General features: G+C 60.9%; 3 protein-coding genes across 3 annotated transcripts in view; 2 read left to right on the forward strand and 1 right to left on the reverse strand.

Annotated features, from left to right (window-relative positions):
* CAP1 (cyclase associated actin cytoskeleton regulatory protein 1) overlaps positions 1-25,074 on the forward strand; it is a 70,739-nt gene that overhangs the window by 26,680 nt on the left and 18,985 nt on the right. The window lies entirely within an intron of this gene.
* MYCL (MYCL proto-oncogene, bHLH transcription factor) lies at positions 1,658-6,685 on the reverse strand. Its single transcript, XM_052811279.1, has 3 exons — positions 6,632-6,685; positions 5,983-6,490; positions 1,658-3,512 (listed from the first exon to the last, which is right to left on the reverse strand). The coding sequence occupies exons 2-3, from the start codon at positions 6,482-6,484 to the stop codon at positions 2,953-2,955; spliced, it is 1,062 nt and encodes a 353-aa protein (XP_052667239.1). The 5' UTR covers positions 6,485-6,490; positions 6,632-6,685; the 3' UTR covers positions 1,658-2,952.
* Positions 13,516-23,870, forward strand: MFSD2A (MFSD2 lysolipid transporter A, lysophospholipid). Its single transcript, XM_052811261.1, has 14 exons — positions 13,516-13,659; positions 13,781-13,903; positions 14,578-14,702; positions 18,222-18,345; positions 18,478-18,556; positions 19,138-19,310; positions 19,420-19,510; positions 20,139-20,260; positions 20,575-20,658; positions 21,583-21,666; positions 22,003-22,115; positions 22,327-22,470; positions 22,671-22,847; positions 23,211-23,870. Exons 1-14 carry the CDS (start codon positions 13,582-13,584, stop codon positions 23,266-23,268), a joined length of 1,575 nt encoding a protein of 524 aa, XP_052667221.1. The 5' UTR covers positions 13,516-13,581; the 3' UTR covers positions 23,269-23,870.

Below are 25,074 nucleotides of genomic sequence, written 5' to 3' on the forward strand. Positions count from 1 at the left end.
CATAGCAACAAGGAGCAGGAGGCTGCGGGCCGGGGAGGGGTACGCTACTGGGAAGGGAAAGGATTATCGCCGCCTCGGGAAACTGTCCTAAAAATTTGCCAGGCCAGGCGTGAAGGCGGCACCGCGCCCGCGACATCCCCCGGGTCCGGCTGAGGCTGAAACCGGCGCTGGTGGGAAAGCAGAAGGGTTTTTTTTGGGGGGGGGGGATGTGGTAGCAGAGGCAAGGGGGTGAGCAGGGCAATGGGGGTTAAAAAAAATAACTCTGTCAGGCTTGGGGATGCTGAATTGTGATGGTTACAGCCGACACTTGCAAATTGCGGCGCTGAACAAGTGGGGAGGAAAAGCCCTGTGTGTTTATTGCGTTCACTTAATAGCACTGTCAGTCTGCTTTCCTGGTCCTTACCGTGGGAATACGAGAGGAGGCATCTGCTTTAGTAACCAGGGAAGTTTCAGGTGGATATGTATGTATGCATGCCACTTTTAAGCAGGAGAACTCAAAGGTATGTGCAAAACTGCAACTGTTCCTCGGTTTGATTTGAGACCAACTACATTTTTCACTGGTGATGGTCTCAGTTCAGACCACAGGATCTGCACATCATTTCCAAGAAAGAAAAATAATGTTTTAAACATCCTATGTCCCATCAGCATGAAAAGAAAAAGCACACCTTACTAAAAACCTTATTGGGAGGGTCACCTTGAGCTGAAAAAAGACACCAGTCTGCAAGTGTTGGTGTACACACAACAAAAATAAACGTTTGAGGGACTGGTACATCTGGGCTTTGTTTCCTGCGCATGGGCGAGGTGTCAGATTTAGGTCACCCTGCTCCGTGTTTAAGCTGTGGTTCCCGTGAGCACCTTTTAATACAGCTCTAAAACGCTTTGACACGCCTTGATGCAACATGCAGAAAGTGTGAAATGTTGCCGGAACCGAAGGGAACAGGTATTTAAGAGCTTCCGTGCAGAATCATTGCTTTTTAAGGCTGGCTTCCCATGGGTGATTGCGTCTCCTGCTGCAGCAGCTCTCTTCTGACCTCTCAGCAGTAACAGGATCCCGTGTCCCTCCTGCATTTAGAGTAAGACTTTCGCCGCCACTATGAAGGAAACCCAAAAGCATCAGGTTCAGGGACGGCAGGGAGAACACACATATATATAATTTCATCCATTCGGCGGATCTGGGTATATGAAGTTCTCCGATGCCCCTTGAAGCGAGCGGATTGCATTCCCCCCTCCCTATAGGGTTACCACCAGCCCCGGCCCCAGCCCCTGACCCCGAGGGGCAGCGATCGCCCCACACCGACTGCCCTGAGCCCCATTAGGGGGGTTTATAGTTACACTAAAGCTTTCTCCAAGCCCAGTGTGGGCTTTCTGCCCCTCCTTGCCAATAAAGCCACTTAAAAGGAGGAAAAATAATCCAGGTGATTTGTTTCCCTGGCCCCACCACTGTGACCACTTCTGTTTCAAGCGCTGGGAGAAAGTCAGGACAAAGAGCTCAGTCTTGCTGGCAACGAGGCAGCCAAGCCCCGGTGCAAAATATATTCATTTCTGTTTGTGTCCAGGACACCCCAAAACATAGCAGCCAGGCCAGCCCCCCCCAGGAGCATCATGGTGTGATGCATGGAAACCCACAGCCGCCTGCATGGAAAAAGCCAACCCAAGCTGTTGCAAACTTATTTATTTATGAAGTGTGAGGTAATGAAGAAAGTGCTAAATCCGACCACAGTGTTAACTCTAACGGTTCTCAGCAGGTCAGCGGGGGACCCAAGGGTGCTGTCCTGTGGGGCCACCCCTGCCAGCACCCCGGGGAGGGGACAGGGGACTGTGCCACCCACATACCCCACTGCAGGCTGGGCAGCAGGACAGCACAAGCAGGGGAAAGCCTCAAAGGCAGCACAGCCCCCCCTGCCATGCGCCCAACTTGCCCCTTCCAGCCAGGCTCCCTGCAAAGTCCAAAGCTTCACTGGGGATTTTAAGTGGCTGCTGGTGAGGGGGCACTCACAAAGGTGGGAAAGGGGGTCACAAGCATGGGAAAGGGGAAAAATCCCCTGTTATTGCAAATGGGTGGTTTGGAGAGCTGCAAGGGGGGAACCGGCCTCTGCGAGGACTCAGCCAGCCCCTTCCTGATCTCCCTAAAGTGCAGCAGGACTGAGCCCTCCCCCGCAGCAGGAACCCCCCTCCAAAAAAAAAAAAAGTTTTTATATATATATAAAAAAAGCAAACTCTTTACCAATACTTCTCAAAAAGTGGTACAAAAATACAGTATAAAAACACAGCCTCCAGTATAAGACTCGCAGTTACAGCAGCAGTTTCTAGAACATAAAATCCAAGACAAGCTACTGCGTGAAGTGGTAAGAAAGTGAGGTACGGTCCAGCCGAGCAAGGGGATTGCCCACAGGGTGCTGTTAACCCTGGTGAGAGAGACACCCTGCCGTCGCCATCTCCATGGGGATCCATCCAGAGACGAGCCCTGTGCTGGGCTCTCTGTGTCTGCCTCTACCTGCTTCCCTGAGCCGAAGCAGACCATGGTTGCTTGGGATTTTTAGGGCGAGATGGGTGCCCAGGGGCAGCTCCCAGTGATGCTGTCAGTAGCAGATGGCAGAGAGGGGTGCAGGGGCTGCCAGGGAAGGGGGAATAGAGTTGAGCCTGCAAATTGAAGCAGTCACTTCAGAAAGCTTCACAAGGGGGACAGGGGAAATCTTGCAACACCCGGTGCCAAGAAGCCAGCCCCAAGCAGGTGATGCCATGGAGGGGGGGCCCTGCTGTGGCCCCATTCCCGCAGCCGGGAGCAGCACCGCAGCCACCCCATATGCAGCAACCGCCACATGCTCCAGCCCCCTGGGGCCAACAGTTCAAGAAACAACAACAACAAAAAGAAAAATAAAACAACTAAAAAATGTGCAAATTGAGAGGGAGCCAGGGGGGTCGTAGGGACCAGGGTGGGGGGCACATTGGGCATTAGTGCCCCTTGAGGTGAGCAATCCGTTTCAGCAGCTGGGTCTGCCGCAGCCGCAGCTGCCGCTTCTCGGCCGCCATCCTCCTCTCGGCACTGATGAGCGACTGCAGGTACTCGGAGGATTTGCTCAGGATCACCACTTTGGGCGTCTTGGGGCAACTGGCGAGCCCGGGCACCTGGTCCCGCAGGGCCAGGAAGCGCGAGCGCAGGTCGTTGCGCCGCTTGCGCTCCAGGTAATTGTGATTTTTCCTCTTGGCCACGTCCTCGCTGTCGGAGCCGGGGCTGCTGCTGGCTTTCGGCAAGCTGGGCTCAGGCAGCGTGATGGCAGGGGCTGGCTCTGCGGTACTTGGTGGCTCGTCCTCAGCCTGCTGGGGTGGCTCCGGTGGGGGACAGGCGTCCGGCGGCGAGCGGGCAGCGTAGTTGTGCTGCTGCTGGTGGACGGAGATGTGGAAGCGTTTCATGCAGGGGTCCAAGGGGTCGGCACGCAGCGTGATGGTGACCGGCTTCCTCAGGCTGAGCGATTGTCTTTTCTCCACCGTCACCACATCGATCTCTTCACCTTCTGCTCAAAATAGACAAAAAATCCCCATCAGTTGGGAGCCCCTGGTCACCCCTCTTCACCCCGCTGGGTCTCCCCACAGCCCCTGGACGATCTCCCCACTGCTGTCCCACAGAAGTTTGCTCATGCACTGCAAAGTCACTCTGCGACCTCCAGAAGGGATTATGTGATTTAAGTGCTTTTCCAATACCATCGCAAAGGAAGGAGCTTTCCGTCCACATTCATGTGCCCAGTCCCCTGAAATTGGGATAGGGCTTTACTTTCACCTCAGTTCTGCACCAGGAGCAACATGTGTCCAGGATAAAGGATCATCGGATAAGAAACACCCAAACCCACCTGCCCGGGGGGACATGAGGAGCAGGATGCTGGGGACCTGGGACAGCCTAACTCCAAAGTTCATCCTGGTCGGGCGCTTTCATGGCCCATTGGAATTGTAAATGAGGGACGTGGGGGCAGAACTGCCCTTTGTTCCCCTTGGCTGCAGCTTCCCACTTCGGTGACTTGTTACTTTTCACAAGCGATAAACCCCATTCAGCCCAGGCTCCCCGGGGACAGAGGGGACAATCCCCCACGGTGCAGGGGGGGAAGGAGAGGTGAAGGGGTCCCTCCAAAGGACTCGGTGAACCTCGAAGGCATCGCAAGCCCAAGAGTCAGTGGGGGGAGGTTATCAGAGCTGTGAGCAGCGAGACGCAAATAAAGCATAACTGGACCCAGAGCACCCCGTCTGTTGTCATTGCAGCTTGTCCCCACCCAGTGAATCCCAGTGGCACAAAGCTGGCCCCTGGGGACAGCGGGGTGACCTGGTTCCAGACACCCCCGCGATCGCTCTCACTTTAGGAACGGGCTTCCACCTTTTTTCTTAGGCTTTGGGGGAAAACACAGCCACTCACTTAAATGTCCCCCGAGACACTCAGACCCCCACCGGCATCTCGGGCAGAGGCCTGGCCCCCCACCCCTACTGCGACAGGGCCAGCGGTGGCCGCAGGAGCGGGGCTTCAGGGCACTCTCCTGCTTGTGGCCCCCAACATCCCCCCCCAGGGTCTGGGGGCTCTGCCCAGCAAGCTTAAGCCACCCTGCTACTGGAGCTACTGGTGTGGGGGGGGCGCACTCGCTGCCTTCACACATGCCAACGGCCGCGGTCACCAGTGTCACAACCCGACCGGTCTCAGCCACGTGTATATACACACACACACGCACCCCCCCACCCCCCCCCACCCGCGCTCATTAATAAAAGTCGGACCGCGGAGTCCCGCCCACCCGAGCCACCCATTGGCTGTCTGGCGGGGCCGGCCGGCTACCTTACCATCCCATTGGTCCTTAGCCCTGTCCATCAACGCTGCCCCTCTCATTGTTTGCAATCTGTTGCTTTTTGTTCGGCGCCCACGTGGCGCGGCCGGATCCGGACCGGGACCGAGTCCGGGACCCCACCGGGACCGGGACCCCCTCCGACCCCCCCCCAACCCTTCAACCGGGCCCCCCCAATTTGGGTTAAGCCTCTTAACGCCCGCAACCTGCTTACCGTCCCCGGGCTGTTAATGGCATTAAGTCCCCATCCCGCTCCCTGACTCACCGGCGCAGGTCGTTGCCACCGGCAGATTTATTAACGGGGTCAAGGCACCGCGGGGCCGTTATCAGCGCTTCCACGGCAGCCGAGTCAGCCCGCCTTCCGTGGGAGAGAGGGAAACAGCCTACGGCCCCCCCCCCGCCCCGCCGGGGCTACGGGGCCGGAGCGGGGGGGAGACCCAGGGTGTTTGTAAACAGGGACTGAAAAGAGGCGGTTATGGCGTGAGATGCGGGAGGGGGGTTCAGAGGCATCCGCTTCCCAGCCCCCTCCCCACGCGGGACAAGCAGGGGTACCCCGGGGGTGTCCCGGGACGAGCCGCAGCTGATGCGGGATGTTCCTGCCCGTCCCACCACCTCGGGGGACGCGGCCGCTGCTCCGCGACCTGCCGGCCCCTGGGGATATTTTGCCTTTTGTCCCGAGGAAAGCCCGTCCCGGGTGGGCTGGGGAAACAGCCGAGGTTACGAGCCGGCAGCAGAGCACGCTACAAAGCTCAAAAAAAACCCCCAAACCAAACTTTCCACGCTGAGCTGCAAACTTGCCCCTCACCAACCTACCCGCGAGGTTCCCGTGGGGTCGGGACGAGGGAGAGGGACCACCAGAGACCCACGCAGTGGTCGGGGGGAGCCCCACGCACCCTTCTGTGAGGGGTAGGGATTTCCCGAGCAGAAATCCCGCAGGAAGGGGAGCAGCCGAGCCCGCTTTGTTCATGGGGGCCGGGACCGGGACTCGCTTGGAGCCACAACAAAGGCTCTGCCTGGCTGGGAGCCTCCCGGCACGCACATGTGTGGACACGCGTGTCCTCCACGCCGGGCTCCCCGTGGGTTTCAGCAAGGTTGGAGGGTGCTTGGGGAGGGGGGGACGGGACGGGGACAGCCCGCACCTGGACGGCGGAGAGCTTGGATCCCTTACCAGAATCGCTTTGGCCCTCGGATCCCGAAGATGCGGGGATCTTGCTCTCGGCCAACGGGCAAAGGAAGACGGCAGCGGGATCCACGCACTCGCTCACCGAGCTGCTGAACCCAAAATCCTGCGCGAAGGAAGGTTTGTGGGGGGTGGCCCTCTGCGTGCCCGTGGAAAGTTTCTCTGTCATCGCCTTCTCCAGTCTCTCCCGGGCTGAAAACCCACTCCACATACAATCCTTGAGGATGAAAGCGCTCAGGTTCCCGAAGATCTCTCCCGTCCCTATGAGATACTCCGGCTCTTCCCCGGCCAGGCAGTAGCGGGAGAGCCAGCCGGAGCCCTCCGCCCCGGAGCAGCAGGCTTTCTCCCCGGGGGTACCCAGGGGGGAGACGGGGGGGGTGGGAACCAGCTCGAACTTCTTCCAGATATCCTCGCTGGGGGCCGTGGAACGATGGAAATCCTCCTGGGCATCGTGGTCGTAGAAGTAGTGTTGGTACGAGTCAAACTCCATCTCTGCCTGGGGGGCGGCAAAGGCGGGGGGTAGGGGGGGGAGCAGAAAGAAAACGGGGGGCACCCCCCGCCCGATCCGCAGCCCCGCTCAGGAAAAGGGCACCCCCAGCCCCATGGATGAAGGGGGGGAAGCCCCCGGTGCACCCACCTCCCCCGGCGCTGCGGGTCGCGGCGGCACCAGCCACCGAGCCGGGACCGCGGGTGCATTGTTTCCCCCCCCCCGCACTTATAGCCTGTCTGCGGGGGCCGGCCCGGCCCGCCCGCCAATCCACAGGCTGAGATTTGCATAGAGGGAGGGGCTCAGCCCTATTCCCCGCCCCCCTGGGGGGCACGGTGTGAAGGATGCCGCGCCCCCCCCCCCCCCGGTTCCCCGGTCCTGCTAACGGGGATGCTAACGGGGCTATTAGCCAGTGGCCACCCCGTGCGCTGGGCTGGGGGACCCTCGCTGCCCCCCCCAGAGCGTCCCGCCAGCTCCCGATGCCAGCCCGTCAGAAAGGACGGGGTTTGGGGGACCCCCCCGCCTCTGCAAGCGCTAAGGAGGGACTCCTGCAAGGAAGATTTTGGCTGAGGACACCCCAGCACAGCAGTGCCACCAGCCTGGGGACGTTCGGCTGAGCACGGTGGCAAAGCAAACTGGAGAAGTGGGGGACATGTCACAGCCAGACATCACCCACTGCCAGAGACCACCCCGGGGTGCCCTTTCGCATCCACCTCCTCCTGCCTGGGCATCCCCCCACTTCCCTTTGGGCTCCCAAACCCGCACCGGGACACTGCCACCACCCTCTGCCACAGCCACCCATCGCCGCTGCGGGGCTGCTCCCTGCGGATACGGGCAGGAGAGCGGCTCCAGCCCCAGGCAGCAGTGGGGTCACTTAACATTTGTGTCCTGCCCAAGGTGTTCCCACGGAGGTGCCACCGCAGCCCTCGCAGGTCCAGCTGGGAGCTTCGCCCCCCCCCAAAACCACCACATAGCGGGGCCGGGAGCTGCCAGTAAAGCTGGGACCAACAGGCCAGAGAGAATCCCAAGATAGACTGGGGCACAACAGAGCTGTTCTCGCACACACAGCTCCCACCACCAGCACTTTGGCCCATCGTTGCTGCCCAAACTCGGCTTTGCCCGTGCAGCACCTGGCACATCCAGCCTGGGGGTCCGGAGAGACATGCTGTGTCCTCCGGGACCCGGGCGAGCGCAATGGGATGCTGCATCTCTCCACTACCAAGGTCCTTCTAGGAAGGGCAATAAATGTTGTGAAAACACAGCGAGGTTTTCACCTCGAACGCTAATGACCATGGCATCGTTACGCACACACACGTGCCGTTACAAAGTCCACCCGGGACGAGCAGATTCCCCCCAGCAGCGTGCGCTAACCCACTTCAGCCCCAGCACCCTCCTTTTGCCAACCAGTGCAGTTGGGATGACAAGATGTATCCCAGCTGGCGGCGCTGGGAGCTGGGGGGGCTGGGGGCTGGGTCCCCGGGCTGCAGCACCAGCCCTGCAGGGAGCAATCTGCCCCAGTCCAGCGACCAGCATAGCCCAGTACAGCCCAGTGCAGCCTAGCCCAGCAGAGCCCTGCACAGCCCTCTATGGTCCTTCATGGACCAGCACAGCCCAGTGCAGCCCAGCACAGTCCAGCATGATCCTGCATGGACCAGCACAGCCCAGTACAGCTCAGCAAAGCACAGCCCAGTGCATCCTAGCCCAGCAGAGCCCTGCACAGCCCTGTATGGTCCTTCATGAACCAGCACAGCCCAGCCCAATACAGCCCAGCTCTTCCCAGCACAGTCCAGCACGATCCTGCATGGACCAGCACACCCCAGTACAGCTCAGCAAAGCACAGCCCAGTGCAGCCCAGAATGGACCAGCACAGCCCAGCATGGATCAGCCCAGCCCCGCATGAACCAGCACATCCCAGCGCTGCCCAGCACAGCCCTTCCCCGGTCCCCCCCGGTTTCCCCCCCCCGGTCCCGGGCTCCGGCCGCCGCCACCGGCGGGCGCACGGCGCCACCTGCCGGGACTCGGGATGGGCGGGGGGGCCCGTGAAGGAACCACCGTCCGTGGGGCAACGGGGGGACGGGACGGGACGGGGGGAGTGGACGGACACCCCACCGGGCAGCCCCGGTCCCGTAGGGGACCGCCGAGGGGGAACGGCGCTGGCCGCTGCGCACAGCTCCGTGCCTCAGTTTCCCCATTGCGAAGTCGGCGGAGGGCACGGGGGAGGCAGAGGAGAAGGGTTGGCAGTGGACGCTGGGCTGGTTGGTGCCTGTCCTCCAGGGTCCCCGAGCATGTGGGGTGCCCCGGGGCTGCTTCAGCCCTTTCCTTGCTAGCTCGGGGTGCAGCTGAGCTTGCAAAGCTTTGCCAGCTTCGTGCATCTGGGTCAGCACAGGGTGGTGGGACTGGGGCTGGGACTGGGGCCACAAGGGTGCCTTGGGGTCCCCACGATGGCTGCAGCACCCTACATGCCCTCCTGGGCCATCCAGAGCATCCCGATCCCCCGCCACATGCCTGTGGGGCTGGGGCAGGAGCTCCAGGACCCACACAGTCCCAAGGAGCCCAGGTTGATGGTCCCTTCGTGCTCGGGTCTCAGCGTTGGCCCCAGTCCCCAGGCAGGTTGGGAGCCCTAGGCTCGTCCCCAGGGTGTCCCCAGCCAGGCTCCTCCTGCGCCAGGACTGCTCCCATCCCTTCACCCTCCCCGGGAAGCATGGGTGAAGTCCTCTCTTTAGGAAACAAATTGCCCCGTCAACATTAAAGGCAGGGGCTGAGCTGCCGTGGGGGCTGCGGATGTTCATCCTGCCCCAGTGCCGTTGGGGACAGCAGGGATGGAGGGTCAGGATCGGGGACAGAGCTGGCACTGCCCCAGACCGCCTGCTCCAACACCAACACATCCCCAGGCACAGGAGCAAAGGCTCCTACAACTTATAGCTCTCAGCCACATCTCCTTCCCCCTCCCTGCTGGCTTCGGGGAACTCTCCGGCTTTTCCCAGGGTGAGGCAGGAGCTTGACCCAGCTTCAAGGGGCTCCAGATGCTTTGAAGGTGCAAAAGCACCGCTGGAGAGGGCTGGAGGGCCCGCGCAGCCCTTTCATCCCAGTCTCTCCAGGCACTTGGCAAACAGGACCCGGGAGCCTCTTGCCAGCGCCCGCGCCGGCTGCACAAACAGGGGTGGGTGGGTGACTGCCCCAGGGACCGTGTCACCGCAGGTGACAGGGCTGGGGGGGCCGCCCACAGGCAGGGCCAGCACCTTGCCGTGCCCCCCCAGTTGCAGGGTGCTGGCACCTCTCGACAGCCAGCACCGAGCACGTGCCCCCAGCGCTGGCACAGCTCCGCGGGAGCTGCCGTGGCCCGGCCGGCGGCTGGCACAGCTCCGGCACATGACACAAGGCAGTTCCCGGGACCTCCATGCCCTTTGGATCCCCACTGACAGCAGAGCTGGACTTTGAAGCTCCAGCCCCAAAGTGTTTCCCCACGGTTGACAGCCACCCTGAGCCTGACAGTTGTCCTGGGGGCAGCCTGAGCTGGCCTCTGCCTCTGGCTGTCCCCATCCCACTGCAGCAGCAGCCTTTGAGCCACCCTGCTGTCCCCACAGGGCTCCTGGATCCCCAGGGACAGCAGAGGCTGTGATCCCCCATGCCAACACATCCCGGTTCCGTCTTGTCCCCCTCAGCCTTGTGACGCGCTCCCCAGGGTCCCACACGGGAGAGGTGTGGGCAGCACAGGGTGGCTGCCACATGCTGCTGTGCAGCGTGTCCCCTTTGTCCCTGTGAAGCTGTCGGGCAGCGGTCGCAGGGGCTGGCCGGGCCCTTGCAAAACACCTGCTCAAGTCCCTGCGGGGTATGGGAGCACCACGAAATACTGCCCAGATGTACGGGGTAGGGGACGGTGCTCACAGCCCCGGGGTCACACCAGCCCCGGTTTCCCCGGGGGTGCAGCCACCCGCTCTGAATTTATCAGGCAGCAAAGTCCAGAGAAGGGGGAGGAAAATGCACCATCGGCTCCCCCCCGGACCCATTTTGCCCCCGGCACACCCTGCCTGATGCCAGGAGATGCCCTGAGCCCTGGAGAAGTTCTGCGGCGTGCGGGCAGCACTATCCCCAAGCTGGGGAGTCACACCGAGGCTGGCCCACAGCCCGTGGCCCCCCAACAGCTTTGGGACCAACGCGCTGCCATTTGCCCCCAAACCCGTCCTCCCGGTCCTGGCTGGCCCAGCCTGGCAGGGCTGTCTGGTTTCGGGTGTGCTCACGCTTGCTCAGCTCCTGCTCCGGGCTGTGCCGGATATGCGACAGCGGGGACGCGTGGGTGGTAGGCAGGATGGCAGTGCCATCATCCACTGGAGCAGCCCCCATCCCTATCCCTGTCTCCAGGGCTGAACCATGTCCCTAGGGCTGAACCAGGTCCACAGGACCAACATTTGGGTCCCAGCCCCTGAAGAGTCACCCCCGGAGCCCGATGGTGTCCCAGGCTCCGGGATGTGGAGGCCGGGATGGGGTAGCATCACCATCAGAGGGTATTTGAGCTCTGGTCTTGCCTGCAAGACCATCACGCTGAGTTGGTCCTGGTGCCAAGGGTGACCCTGTGAGTGGCCCAGCCCCAACCACATGTGGGTCCTTGGGGACCCCAAGCCTGGCAGGAGCTGCTGCACTGACATCCCCACTGGGATCAGCCCTTGGCAGCTCATTTATTGCTGTGAGGATCCCCCAGAACATCTGCTTGGCAGGAAGGTCTAAAATCCCCCACCGGAAATTGTGCAATACCAGATTTGGGGGAGAAAATCCTCCTAATCCGGGGAAATCCTGGTCTTTCTTTCTACTTCTTCTACTTCATATGTAAGGCAGGGCTACACCTATCTGTGGTCTTTCTGCACAATCTCCGACACAAAGGGTGGCTCATTGTTCCCCTAAAGCCGCATTTGCCCAGGAGGCAGTTTCTCAGCGCTTCGCTCAAGGATAGGAATGCCAAAAGCATCAGGAGCTGAGGAGCCCCTGGGTCAAAGGGAGCAGAGCAATAGAGCTGGGGCCAAACACAGTGGGGGGCTGAGGACAAGATTACCCTGCCTTCAGGGAGCCCGGTCCCTCCAGGGTGGGCAAGTGTCACCATGGGAGTCCCCTCTGCTCCTGCTCTGTGGAAAGGGAAACTGAGGCACGGAGCAGGGGTCCTGCACGGAGCCTGGCGGGTGTTGACTCAAACACGCCTCGCCGGCAGATCCCTGGTTACGTGTGTTGGGGGAGCAGAGAACTTTGGGGTACCCAAATTTCTGTTTTTGTGGTGGTGCAGGACCAGGCTCAGGCTTGGACACAAATCCACATGGATGTCCCCAGTGGCTGCATCGATGCTGCCCGGGGACACAGTCATCCCCAGCAAGAAGGTGTCCAGGGCCCTCTGCTCCACACCAGCACCCAGAGCCAGCAGCGAGCTGGCTGCAGCCTCACAGCATGGCCACTCACTTCTCTCAACCATCCAGCACAGGAGGCAGCACAGACCCCGAAACCGAGACCCCTTAAACCGTTCGTGCTGCTCACTGCAGTGCAGGGTGATGACGCTCGTCCCCATCGCCTGAGCTCTGATGCTCAGGGAGAGCAGAGCCCATCCAATTCATTACACGTGTGCCAGCAGACGTAGGCACAAACCCATCCCCGATACGAGGCTCCTTTCTCCTGGGGGACCTGGGAGGCTTCCAGCTCGTGCCAGGATATCTGTCCTGGGGCTGCCCGGTGCCAGATGCACCCGAGCCAGCATGGCACAGCAGGGCGAGGAGCCCGAGGCAGATCTCTGCCAAAATGGCCGGGCAAGTGGCATCGCCCACACACCTTGTTCCTGTCTTGCTTCAAGTTATTTTGTGTCACTGAACAAATTTGGACAGCCTGAAGCCTCGCGCAGGTCCCCGTCCCTGGCAGGTGGCATCCCTGAGCCCAGCGTGGCCGGGCGCAGGGCCGTGACATGTGGCAGCACCGGGGGAACTTGCTGCACACGTGTGAGGGGCCAGACACCTTGAGTCAATGGTGACGCCAGCTCAGCGCTCCGGAAACCGGGGAGTGCCCGGAGCTGCTGTGCCACCGCTCCATGCCAGGGGCCACCCGCACCGCTCGTCCCCAGCACCCGCTTCGGCTCTGCTGTATCCCAGGTCCCTGCTCAGTGCCAGCTGCCTGTCCTGCCTGCCTGTCCCTGTCCCCAGGTAAGGGCAGCTCCAAGTCCAACTCCAGGTGGCAATCAGGTGATGGCACGGGGTGCCACGCTGGCTCAGCCCTGCTGTGCGGCCCCATCTCATGGCACATCTCGGGGTGATCTTTGAACCCTGGTGGCCTGAGCTGAGCGGAGTTGGCGGCTGTCGCTGTGGTGACACGGCACCGGCACAGGCGTACGTGTGCCTGCTGGTGGGCAAATGGCACGCAGCACAGCCGAGACGTGCTGGGCTTGATGTCCACATGGCCGTCTGGCACAAGGGACACCGCAGGTGGCCCAGGGAGAGGTGCTGGGGCCCGGGAGCCACCGTCACCCACCAAAGCTGTTGTGCAGCAGTCAGGGACCACGGGCGCCAATGCTGGGGGTGGGGGGTCCTGCTTCACTTTGGCCCCTTCAATGGGCCCACATGGAGGGGGGTTAAGAGTGGGGCCACGCTGGGGCTGGCACTGAGAGCCTCCAGTCCCCAGGCCTCACTGGCTGGTGCCACTGGGAACCCACGGGACAGGGAGGGTGACGGTGCCTTTTGCAGCCCTGACCCTTTGTAGGGCAACGCAGTGTTCGCTCGGCCTCTGCCACCGATGGGGGCACCTGGTGGGGGGGAGGATGGAGGGACGGGATGCAGAAAGGGAAGGGATGGAAAGGCTGGGATGGAGGGAAGGGATGGGGGGGGGGTGAAGGATGGGAGAATGGAGGGATGAAGGATGGAGGAAGGATGGGGCCGGAGGGGGTGGGAGGACGGAGGGAAGGGGCCGGGGGCTGGAGGAAGGGCCGGGGCAGGAGGAGGAGGAGGAGGAGGAGGAAGAGGAGGAGGAGGCGGCTGCCCGGGGGGCGGGGAGCGGGCCGGGCGCGGCCCCTCCCGGGGCGGGGTTCTGCCGGTACAAGGCCCCGCGCGGGCGGCGGCGCGGTCCCATTCATCGCGCACGGCATGGCCGGGGGCGGCGGCGCGGAGCGGGCCCGGCCCGGGGGGCTCCTGCCGCCCGCCTGCCGCCAGCCCCGCCGCAGGGTGAGCTCCGGGACCGGCTTCTCCGGCAAAGGAGGAGGACGGGGGGGGGGGGGGATGGAGGGGGATATCGGGTCGCGGGGGGGGATTTTCCCGGTGGCGCTAACGCCGAGTCCGGTTGCAGGAGAACCGGGAGCGGCTGTCGGTGTGCAGTAAGCTGTGCTACGCCGTCGGGGGGGCCCCTTACCAGATCACGGGCTGTGCGCTCGGCTTCTTCCTTCAGATCTACCTCCTGGACGTGGCGCAGGTATGGCCGGGAACCGGGCGGGGGGGGGGAGACCGGGAACCGGGACCGGGGGTGGGGGGTCCCCGGTGCCGCTTTGCCCGGTGGGCGGGCGCGCCCGGGGCTTGCTGGTGCCCCGACCCCCGCTGGAAGCGGTGTACCTCGCTGGGGTGCGTATGGGGAAGGGGGGGGGGTATCAGTCACGCAGGAGTCGCGGTCCTGCGTGGGTCCGAGGGTCGTGGGTTTCCACCGGGCTGGCCCCACGCGTGGAACCGTGCGGCCGCTCCGTGCCTCGGGCTACCCAGGTGATAAAAACGGGCCGGCGGTGTCGGTCCTGCGGGATGCGGGATCCGTCCCGCGAACCCACAGTGTTTTGAGTCAGTGTGAAATAGGGAGGGAAGGCACGGGGAGAAGTGCCCGTGGGGCACCCTTGTGCTGGCTGCAGAGTGGGTTTTGGGGAGCTCCACACCGAGGTGTGGGAGTTTGGTGTGGAAAGAGCATGGTGGGGCATCACCGGGAGGGACTGGGTCACCGTGCCTCAAATCCCACTGAACGAAGGGGAGAGGCTGATGGACCGGTCCCCTGCTCCCAAATGGTGACAGGGCCGCAGTACAGTTGGGAAGGTCTTGAGGAGCTCAGGAAGGGCAGCCACGGGCACGGGGGTTTGCATGTCCTGACACAAGATCTTCTCCCGGCAGCTGGACCCTTTCTATGCCTCCATCATCCTGTTTGTGGGGCGAGCCTGGGATGCCATCACAGACCCCATGGTGGGCTTCTTCATCAGCAAAACATCATGGACCCGCTTTGGCCGCCTGATGCCCTGGTAAGAGCCGCCTGTAGCACCCCGCATCCCCGCCTGATGTGTCACAGCGCTCCCAGTCAGCTTTGGGCCTCCATTGGCATGAGGTTTGGCAGTGCAGCATGTGCTGATGCTCTATCTCACCCAGGTGAGATGCCAAGTTCTCCAAAAAGCCCAAGGTGCTGCCAGCAGCTGGGGCTTCAAGTCTGTGCCTGTTACTCTGACTGGTTCCAAACCGTCCCGGCATGAGGTGGGCCTGGCTGTCCTCCATGTCACTGCGCCTGCAGCAGCTCCAGCCTCCCTGAGAGCTGCTCCCATGCCGGACTTTGTTCCTGCGACGTTTGCTGAGCCCTGGTCGGTGGCAGGGCCACGTTGCCAGCAGAGCAGGTGGCATCACACCCATAGGGAGGAGGGACGGGGGTGTGCGCAGTTGATGCGCGGTGGTGGGGTGCCGGCTGACAGTCACGAGGATGCTCTTCTGGCAGGAAAACAGCTGTCATGGATCTGGGTGTCTGCTTGCGGGCACTCCCGCTGCCCTTGGGAGCGGGGTGCTGAGCGAAGGGGTGCAGAAGGGAGTTGGAGGAGATGGGACAGGGTTTGCAAAGCCCCAAAGGGCTCATGCCTGCACCCAAGACAGAGTTAGGACATCCGTAAACACCTGGCCCTGTGCGGGACACGGGGCGTTGCAGCGTGCTAATGCCTAAGTGCGGACACGGTGGCATGTCGTGGTGCTAAAATAACCCACATCCTGGGAGCTTGTGGGATTGCTGAAATACAATGCAGCCGAGAGGGTGGGCATGGGGGGGGAGTGGAACTAGAGGGATGCAGTCCTTTCCCCCGCAGATTATACCCTCTGCTTCCGGCCTTTCCTGGAATAGCTCTGGGCAGTGGCAGTCGGCTGTTGTTAAAGCCAGGCTCCACGCATGGCCTGAAATAGTTTTTCTACAGCCGCACGTGTGGCAGGGTCTGGGGTCCGGAGATTAGAGCAGGGCCGCCTGCGCGGAGCCGCCTGGGCGTGCAGGCAGGGCTGCGCGGGATAGCCGTGTGCTCGGATGGTCACCACGGCTCCACTCTCTGTAATTTCGCATCCTCGAGGCAGGGTGGGGGGATCGAAGCAGCTGCATTCCTCCAAACGGCTCCTGCTTCGTTAAAATTAGCCAGAGCTTTCGACTTGCGCTGGGGCAGCCGGCTGCGAGGAGCTTGCCGCTATTGTACATGGCTCAAAGGCAACCCGCCGAGTCCAATTTGGATGGAGTCGAGCTGAGTTTAAACCTCCCGAACTCGGGGTTTGTCGCCTGTGTGGGGGCTGCACAGCCCCAGGCTGGTGTGGCTGCAGAGCTGCTTGCTGCTGCCTCAGTTTCCCTGTGTGCAAAGCCAGGAGCTGCAGGCACTGCGGGGTGATCTCTGAGGCTGCTGCCTGACCCCAACCCTCAGCACCCGTGAGGTGACTCTGTGTAACTCCCCTGTGTGCAAGGGTCTATTGCCCAAAGTTTCTGCTGGGCTCTGAAGGGTCTAATCTGCGAGGCCAAGCCCCAGCCGGCTGCCGGCAGTTCTAGCTCGGCTCTAGCTCAAAGCTTGGGGCTGCTCCGGCTCCTCGGGAGAGGAGACCTTCCCTGAGTGCTGTCACCCTTTCAGTTCTTTCTTTTTGAAACACTTTTTGGGCACATTTTGTCCCAGCAGCTCATCCACTGGCTGCCTCCTCCTCTCCCCCAGCCTCAGCGACCCCGCTCTGTCCCCAGCCCTGAGCAGATCCCAGTTTCTTTGATCATCCCAGACTTTCCGGTGACTAAACTTTTCCTTGATGTGTTGGTGACTGAAGAGCCCCAGCTTTGACCTTCCTTCTCCGGGGCAGCAGCCGTTTGCAAACAGTTAACCGCCGGGCTGGGAAGGGGTGTGCAAGCCATGGCACAAAGGAACACACCATCGCGCCGCGGCCAATGAGCGGGCGAGCGCGTCACGGCGGCGGCCTCCTCCGAGAGCGAGAGCGTCTTAATCACCTCGGCCTCGGTCAGGGGTAACTCTCAGTCACTCTCTGCCATTGCCAGGAGCTGTGGGTCAGCCTTGGCCAGGGCTCAGCACCCTGGTCCCGGTGCCGGGGTGGGCCCGCGGGGGATTGGCGCATCTGACGCGCAACACGCTGGCACCCAGTGTGAGCGTGACGTGGTTCCCGCCGCGCGGCTGCCGTGACTCATTTAAAATTTCCCTTGGCTCCACGTATGCATGTGGCGATAAGCGCGCGGGAGAGGAGTGGCTGGAGCCGGCTCGCCCCTTTCCTCCCCCTTGCCGGGTGACGTGCTCATGGAAAAATGTGCATGTGTTGGGTCCTGTGCAATGCCTCTGCCGGCTCTCCATCCATGGAGATTTGGTTTCTCGTTCTCCTCCCCCCACCCCCCCCAACTTTAAATTTAAACTTTGCGTCCTGTACGTCAGCCCGGACGGAAAGATTTCGCTGTACCCTGGCAGCAGAGCGGCGGAGGGCCAGGCCTGACCATGTGTGGCTGTGTCCCATGTCCGGTTCTGCTGGCTTCGTTCCAGGATACAGCCCTTGTCCAGTAGTTTGTGGACTGCAGGGTGCTTGCAAATCCCCAAGCAAAATCAGTCTCCTAAACAGATGTGGAAATAATACCTTAATACCTGGCTCGCATCCCTCCAGGAGGAGGAATTCCTCCTGTGCCTTCCCAAGTGATGGAGGACCTGGGTGCTCGTGGTGTCTTTGGACTGCTGGTGCAGGGCAGAGCTGTTCCCTGTCTGGGTTGTAGCAGGAGAAGGGTTATGAGATGCGCTGGATGAAGCAGAGAGATGCTCTGGGTGGCTTCCCGCTGTGATCACCCTCACTGGCCAGTCCTGCTGGGACTGCTGCCAAGGCCCAGCGCTTGAGCAATTCCCTCTGATCCTCTGTTGCGCTTTGCATCCCGTGTCCCTGTACCCACAGCTCCGGGGGCAGGGGTGGAAGAAGGAGCCAGCCTGCCGCTGGCTGGTGGTTTGCCCCATCCCTGCCAGTAAAATGGAGGTGACCCCGGGACCAGGGCTTGAAGGGGGGGCTGGCAGCAAAGCCAAGCTGGTGAGAGGCATTTGGCTGCTGGGCGTGCAGGGCTGAGCTGCTTGGCTGTGCTACCTGGCTGGTCCCCAGCCCTTGCCAGGATGACGGAGGTGATTACACGCTGCTGAACACACAGCAGTGCTGCCTGGGGGACAGGTTGGGGCCAGGGATGGAAGCCAAAGGCAGGAGCAGATCAATCACTTCCATCAAAGTAGGGATGTCTGTTTTTGCAAATAAAGCTCTTCTCTGGAAGTCTGAGTCAGCTCTTCCGCTTCCCATCCTGTAAGACCTGAGCTGCTGCCTTCAGCCTGGTCTGAATCACCCCTGTGGCAGCCACCTCTTGTCCAAGTGTTGGAGCACGTTGGGCCACCCCTGGGGCAGCTCAGGAGTCCCCAAAATCAGATGCCTGAAGCCCACTGGACTTGTGGCAGCAGGGAGAGCTGGGCCGGTGGGGTTACCCAGGCGCTGTGTGCTTGTGAGGCTAACACTGTGTCTTCCCAAAGGATCATCTTCTCCACCCCATTTGCCGTCATCTCCTACTTCCTCATCTGGTTTGTGCCAGACATCTCCAGAGGCCAAGTGATGTGGTACCTCGTCTTCTACTGCATCTTCCAGACCCTTGTGACGGTGAGTTGGGCTCTGCACACACCAGGGCTGGTGGGTGAGGGATGGAGAGGACGAATCCCTGCCTTTACCTCGCTGAGCTATGCAGAGGGGCAGGTTCCCATCCCTGAGCTAATTCCCCTCGTGCCGTTGCAGTGTTTCCACGTGCCCTACTCGGCGCTGACCATGTTCATCAGCAGGGAGCAGAGTGAGCGGGACTCGGCCACTGCCTACCGTAAGAGTGTTTCCTTCCCTTCCTTGACGTGGACGGGGGGCAGCTGGTGCTCAGCTCTTGCTGCAGCTCTTGCTGGGTCATGATCCTCCTCCAGATGCCTTGCTGAAAGGGCTTGGCATCCCCAAGGACGGTGTGTGGTGAACATTGTTCAGGGCTTTAACTGTAGCTGGTCAAGCTCTTCCCATTCCTCTTCCCCGGCTTCTCCAGCAGACATCCTTGTCTAATCCAGCGAGAGCTGGGCTGATGGGGACGTGGTCCCTGTTACGGCCAAGTGCCTGGGGCAGATGATGGGGGATCTGAGCTCCTGCGTCTTTCCTTCTGCTCTGTCATACAGCAGTGGGAGCAGCATGACCAAGTCTTGGCCTCTCTCCCTGCCTCAGTTTCCCCAGCAGACACTCTCCTTCCCTGTGGCTTTACCTCTTGGTGATTTGGAGGGAGCTGTAGGAGAGCTGAGCTGGCTCATTTCTCCTGGTGAAGGGGAATGAATAGCAGCTGGGGAGGCTCTGCTGTGGAGAAGGGTTTTGCACCCATGCCCTGGGTGCCCAAGGGCTGTGCTCAGTCCTGCTGGCCTTTCCCTCCAGGCATGACAGTGGAAGTGCTGGGCACTGTGCTGGGCACTGCCATCCAGGGCCAGATCGTGGGCAAGGTGGTTACTCCCTGCATCGAGAGCCCCCTCTTCATCGGCAAGACCAACTCCTCGGTGGCCATGGAGGAGCTAAACATGACCCATGACACTGGGTCACTCACAGACACGGTAAGCCAGGGGGACCTGCTGGCAGCCCCTGTCCCACTCTCCTTGCCTTTTTGATCGGGCTGGCTCCTGGGATGAGCCCCTTCCCTCACCACTCCCCTCCCTTGCACAGAGAAATGCCTACATGATTGCTGCGGGGGTCATCGGGGGACTCTACATCCTTTGCGCCGTGATCCTGTCGGTGGGCGTGCGGGAGAAGAGAGGTGAGGCTTGAGACATGCTGGAATACTCTGATCTCGTGGAAATGCCGTAGCTCCTGCCAGGGGCTTCCCAGGAGCCTGGCTGAGCTCTTGGGCCCTCAATTGTGGGTCAAGCCCCAGAGAGGGGCAGGTAGAGCTGAGGTCTGGGTACGGGGGCATGGGGAAGGCGCTGCAGACGGGCAGCACTGTGGGCAGGAGGCCAGAGCATCTCCAGGGTACATTACAGCACAGCCCTGAGGACTTAGCTCTCTGCTCTGCACTGGCAGAGATAACATTTATCTTGCACAGTTTTGGCTGGCCAAGGTTGCTAGTGCCAGCTAGGGCATCCCGGGGTGAGGTGATATCCAAAGTCCAGTAGTTCCTGTCCTTCCCTCTCTGCTTTGTGACCAGCTCTGCTTATCCTGGGTGAATCTACCAGGCCATCCTCTCCCCTCCGTGGGGCTGAGGGACCCCTGCGTGAGGGCAGGGAGGTCCCTGCAGGCATTACCCTCACTCCTTTGAGGTGGGATGCTGTAGGTGGGCAGGGGCTTGTGCAGGGTGCTCAGCAGCAGGCGTGAGGCACTGCACCCCTTGCACCCAAGGGTGCTGTTTCAGCGGGTCTAACGATGGGCTGATTTGCTCTGCTCCCCAGAGTCCTCTGAGCTCCAGTCGGATGAGCCTGTCTCCTTCTTCCAGGGGCTGAAGCTGGTGATGAACCACGGTGCCTACATCAAACTCATCGCCGGCTTCCTCTTCACCTCGCTAGCCTTCATGGTAAGCACAGCCGGGCTTGAAGGATTGGGGAGAGGGAACGGCAGCAGCACAGCTTGGAGATGGCTGGGGGACAAGCAGCGTAGGGCCCAAAGAGGATCCCAGCGGGCTGGGAGCATGTGAGGTGGCAGCTCAATGAGCCGGAGCTGCCCCAGGCAGAGAGGAAGGATGTGGCCTCGTGCCCTCGGATGGGTCGGTGAATGGCTGCTTTCTTTCCCTGCTTATGCTTTGGGTGCAGCCTTGCGAGGAGGAGCACATCCCTCCAGCGTGGCTGGGGTGTCTGTCCCCCCCCTAACCACTGTTTGCCTCCTCTGCAGCTGCTGGAGGGTAACTTTGCCCTCTTCTGCACCTACACCCTGGGCTTCCGCAACGAGTTCCAGAACATCCTCCTGGCCATCATGGTGCGTATAGCCCTGTCCCGGAGCCCTTCGGGGCCGGGACTGCGGTGGGAGGCTTGCTGTGGGATCCTGTGGGTCCTCCCCAGGAGCTGGCGTGGGATGGGTTCTCTGTGGGCTGAGGGGAAGGGAGGCTGTGGGGCTGCGATGGTCTGCCGTGGGGACAGTGACCGAAGGTCCCCTGGGAGGAGGGGGGGGAGAAGGAGCTGCCAAATGTCCTGCAAAGGCCAGGCGGGTTGGCAGGAACAGCAAGGCCTTTGTTCCTGTGTGAAGGCAGCCAGAGATGGGGGAGACCAGGAGCCGTGGGGGCCTTTTGTCCAAATCCTGCCACTATCTCCCTTCCCCCCCCGCCTTGAGAAAAAGATCTCAGTGTTTACTGCCAGGAAGATGGAGCAAAACAGCTCCTTGAGAGCCCTTTCCAGCTTGCCTCATCCCTGGGAGCCCTTCCCACCCTTTCTGCTCAATCGGGTGGAGAGGTCCAAGGTGCCAAGGTCCCTGCAGAGCCTGGCTCTTGGCCGTGCTGTGTGCGGGCAGCGGTGACGAGGTCAGGTCCCTTCCCGGCACTGAGGATCAAGTCTGGTCCTCCCCTTGTTTGGGCAGGTGTGCTGGCACCTGATGGGTGCCCTGAGGCTGGTGGTGCCGGGTGCCAGCGTGCTTTTCACCGGGGAAGGAGGTGGCCCCATACACCCGCTCCAATTACAAGCTCTCCTTCCTGGGAGTGGAGGCAGGCGAGGGATGGGATGAGGGTAGGAGCAGGCAGCGTGGCTGCGTGCCAGCCCCGGGAGTGTGTGGAAATCAGAGGTGCTGGAAAAAGCTGGAAATGTGATGGAGGAGGCCATGCCCAGGAGCTGCTCCTTGCTGGGAAGAGCTTTTCCCTCAGAGAAGAGCCTGGCCAGCAAGTGACACCATGACTCCCTTCTCTTCCCATAGCTCTCGGCCACCTTGACCATTCCCCTCTGGCAGTGGTTCCTTACCCGCTTTGGGAAGAAGACGGCTGTCTACGTGGGCATGTCGGTGAGTGGGTCCCCTCGAGCGCAGAGATGCATGTGAGGATGGTGTTTCCCACATGGGATGAGCAGAGCTGTGCCCCCCTGAGAGGACCTGGAGCTGGGCAGGGGCGGCTGCTGCTGCTGATTTGGTGCCTGTCCCTCATCCTGCTATTTGTGCTGTCATGGATGTGGCCAAGGCCAGCAGAAATGGCTGCTGTGGGGCTCTGGGAGGAAGGCTGCACTGCTGCTTCCCTGGCCATCCCTGTGGCTGGAGGGCTGGCATGCACGGGAGGGAAGGGGAAAGGCCAAGGAGTCTGGGTCAGGCACTGCTGACGCAACCTGGTTTCTGTCCCCTATCCAGTCTGCCATCCCCTTCCTCATCATGGTGGCCGTCCTGGACAGTAACCTCATCATCACCTACATTGTGGCCGTTGCAGCTGGGATCAGCGTCGCCGCTGCCTTCCTCCTGCCCTGGTGAGTGTGAGGTCCTGGTGCTCTCAGCACTGCACCCCGAGACCTGGGCAAGGTGCTTCCAGGGCCTGCTGGAGTGGTTAGAAATCCTTGGGAGGCCTTTTTGCGATGTTTTCAGCCCAAGATGGGGCTCTTGAAGGGAAATCCTTTCAGCAGGGAGAGGAGGTGCTTTGTTGGCTCAGTCCTAGTGTTCACCATCCCACTCTCCACGCAGGTCCATGCTCCCAGACGTCATAGATGACTTCAAGCTGCAGCACCCCAACTCCCATGGCCATGAAGCCATCTTCTTCTCCTTCTACGTCTTCTTCACCAAGTTCACCTCTGGGGTCTCCCTGGGCATCTCCACACTCAGCTTAGAGTGAGTTTTTGCGTGGGAGCTGAGGAGGAGGGAGGGAGGCAGGCCAGCCTGATGCCTCCGCATCCAGGCATCTCTGCTTTCCAAGGGCTGGGAGGGAGGTGCGGGGTCTAAATCCAGCTGTGGGTCCATGAACCTCTCCCCACAGGGACGGGTTTGCCTCCTAGAAACTCCTTTGCGTGAAGGTCCCTTTCTGTCCACAGCTTTGCAGGGTACCAGACCCGGGGCTGCTCCCAGCCCAGCGAGGTGAACTTCACCCTGAAGATGCTGGTGTCAGCTGTGCCGGTGGCACTGATCCTGCTGGGGCTGCTCCTGTTCAAGCTGTACCCCATCGATGAGGAGAAGCGGAGGAAAAACAAGAAAGCCCTGCAGGACTTAAGGTGAGTGTCAGCTTGTGCTACGGAGGTAGGAAGCACGGTGTGCCAGCAGGGTGTGTGGGGGCAGGATCAGGCCCAGACAGGTTGGGACACACTGTGACTTGTCCAGGAATCCTCCAAGCCCCGTGGGTGGTGGGGTGAGGAAGGGCTGGCTTGTTTTCCCAATCCCAGCTTCCAAAGAGATGGCGTAAAGCGTTTGAGATCAACAGGGAACCCGCCCCAGTTGCTAAAGAAAACTCATTTGGGGACTGCACAAGGTGGTGCCATCCCTCTTGAGCCCTTGGCGGCTCCAAGGCAGAGGTCTGCTCGGAGGCAAGCCTTGCTCCATGGCTCACTCCCTGCCTTCTCCCAACCCTTTGCCCCCAGGGAGGAGAGCAACAGCAGCTCAGAGTCGGACAACACAGAACTGGCCAGCATCGTGTGACCCCGGGCTGGGTCCGTCCGCTCACACTGGGGCTCTCCGAAGGACTCGGCCCCTCCAGGACTGGACCAGCCTCGTGCTGCTGTAGGTGTGCACTGTCAAGGAGCGCCTGGGAGAAGCCGTGCAGAGCATCTACCGACTTGAACGTGAGATCTGTGCCGGTCTTGTGCCTTCCATGGGACCCACAGAGCGCTGGTAGTGTACATTACACGAATTGACGCTGTGGTACCTGTGTGCCTCATGAGAAACAAATGCTATTCCCTGCCAGGTCCCGGAGAGCAAAAAGCCCAAAGCGGGATCCTTTTGCTTGTAACACTCGTGCCCGCTTCCCGTCTGTGCCTGACCTGTGCGGGGCTGATTGCCTGTGGGACCGGGGGTAATGGTTAGTGTACATTACACTGTCAATGTGACCGCGGCAAGGACGTGAGCTCACCTCTGCTGTCTGTACATATGACACTAATGTGGAAAGCTGTTCTTTTTTTATAGAGCCTAATTAACTTAAATGATGTAAATATGAAACTATTTCCTATTTGTATATATCTGTACAGAAACCAAACTTGAGGAGCTATTAATATTAATTTACATAAAAGTGGGGGAAGTCAGCAGCGTGAGTGTGGAGGATTTTTTTGTTTGGCTGTTTTTTCTGTGGATGTCGGCAAGCCCAGGGTCCCTTTACACACCATGGGGTGCAGGATTGACTTCCCCTGAGCCGAAGGTGCAGGAATGCCATAATCCAGGCAGGCGGCTGTGCCCGGCAGCCCCTTACCCCCGTGCGGCTCCTTGCTCGATGTCTGTGCCGCAGCGACCCAACAAAGGCTCTATTATTTTCTCCCTTTCAAGAGGGAATGGGGGTGGAGGGAGGAATGAAATCAAAGTGCTGGCTGCAGAGATTGTGAACCCAGGGCTGGGAACAGGAGAGGCAGCTGGGGAGTGGAGAGAAAGGGAATGTGGGCTGTGGGTGACACTCAACACTTTCTCCCAGGGCAGAGTGCTGTGCAAGGGCTAATCTTTGTGGATATTTATACCTTGCTCTCGCATTCCCCTCTCCGCAGCAGAAATGGGGAGAGCCCTGGCCTCCCTGCTCAGCAGGAGCACTGCGCTCCTGCGACAGCAAGTGTAATGCAGAGGGGAGAAGCAGGCTGGAGTAAGCACAAGGAGGATGCACCAGAGATGAAGCAGCCTCCCATACAGTTGGGGCAAATGGCCAGTGTGAGGGGACTGTGCTAGCTCTGCTGTTCCCCATGGCCGCTGTGCTGGGGGACAGGGCTGTTGCCTTTTGTTAAGCACATTTGTCACACCAAGAAAGTTGTGGGGTCAGTGCCTGAGTTGAGAGCAGCGCCTCTGCGCAGGGGGGCTCGGGAAGGATGGCTCATCCTTTGTTCCACATTTGGGTACAAAGGAGTGGAACGAGGATGGGGTTTTAAAAATAGGCAGAGGGATTAGACCTTAGCTGGGAGTGCTTAACTGGGCCCCACTCTGCCACCGTGGCGTGGGTCATGGAAAGAAGCAAAAGGGATGATGCAAGGCAGCTGGGAGCTGGCTTTGTGCTGAGCAGAGGGCAAGAGGCAGTGTTAGCCATGGCCTGGGTGCCCCCTGCTCCCCCAGGGATGGAGCTTGCAGCAAAGGAGCAAGGGCAGGACAAAACAAGGGGGACGAAGCTAGTGCTCTCTGAAGCCCCTGTGGCAGAGCAGGTGGGTGCCATGTGCACCCTCTGTGAGAGGAGGAGGAGGAGGAGGGCAGTGCTCCAGCCATGCACAGAGCTTGAGACTTGCAAACGTACTGACCCCTGTCCTGCTCCTGGCTGGGTTT

Source organism: Harpia harpyja, chromosome 16 (genome assembly GCF_026419915.1).
Source record: "Harpia harpyja isolate bHarHar1 chromosome 16, bHarHar1 primary haplotype, whole genome shotgun sequence".
In the NCBI taxonomy this organism is placed as follows: Eukaryota; Metazoa; Chordata; class Aves; order Accipitriformes; family Accipitridae; genus Harpia; species Harpia harpyja.

Bases quoted from the DNA above. Each gene is read 5' to 3' on its own strand.
- MYCL (XM_052811279.1), bottom strand. From the start codon at position 6,484: ATGGAGTTTGACTCGTACCAACACTACTTCTACGACCACGATGCCCAG. The intron at 3,513-5,982 runs GTAAGGGATCCA...TATTTTGAGCAG, and splicing joins CGAGGGCCAAAGCGATTCTG to AAGGTGAAGAGATCGATGTG.
- MFSD2A (XM_052811261.1), top strand. From the start codon at position 13,582: ATGGCCGGGGGCGGCGGCGCGGAGCGGGCCCGGCCCGGGGGGCTCCTG. The intron at 18,557-19,137 runs GTAAGAGTGTTT...CTTTCCCTCCAG, and splicing joins GGACTCGGCCACTGCCTACC to GCATGACAGTGGAAGTGCTG. The intron at 19,311-19,419 runs GTAAGCCAGGGG...TCCCTTGCACAG, and splicing joins CTGGGTCACTCACAGACACG to AGAAATGCCTACATGATTGC.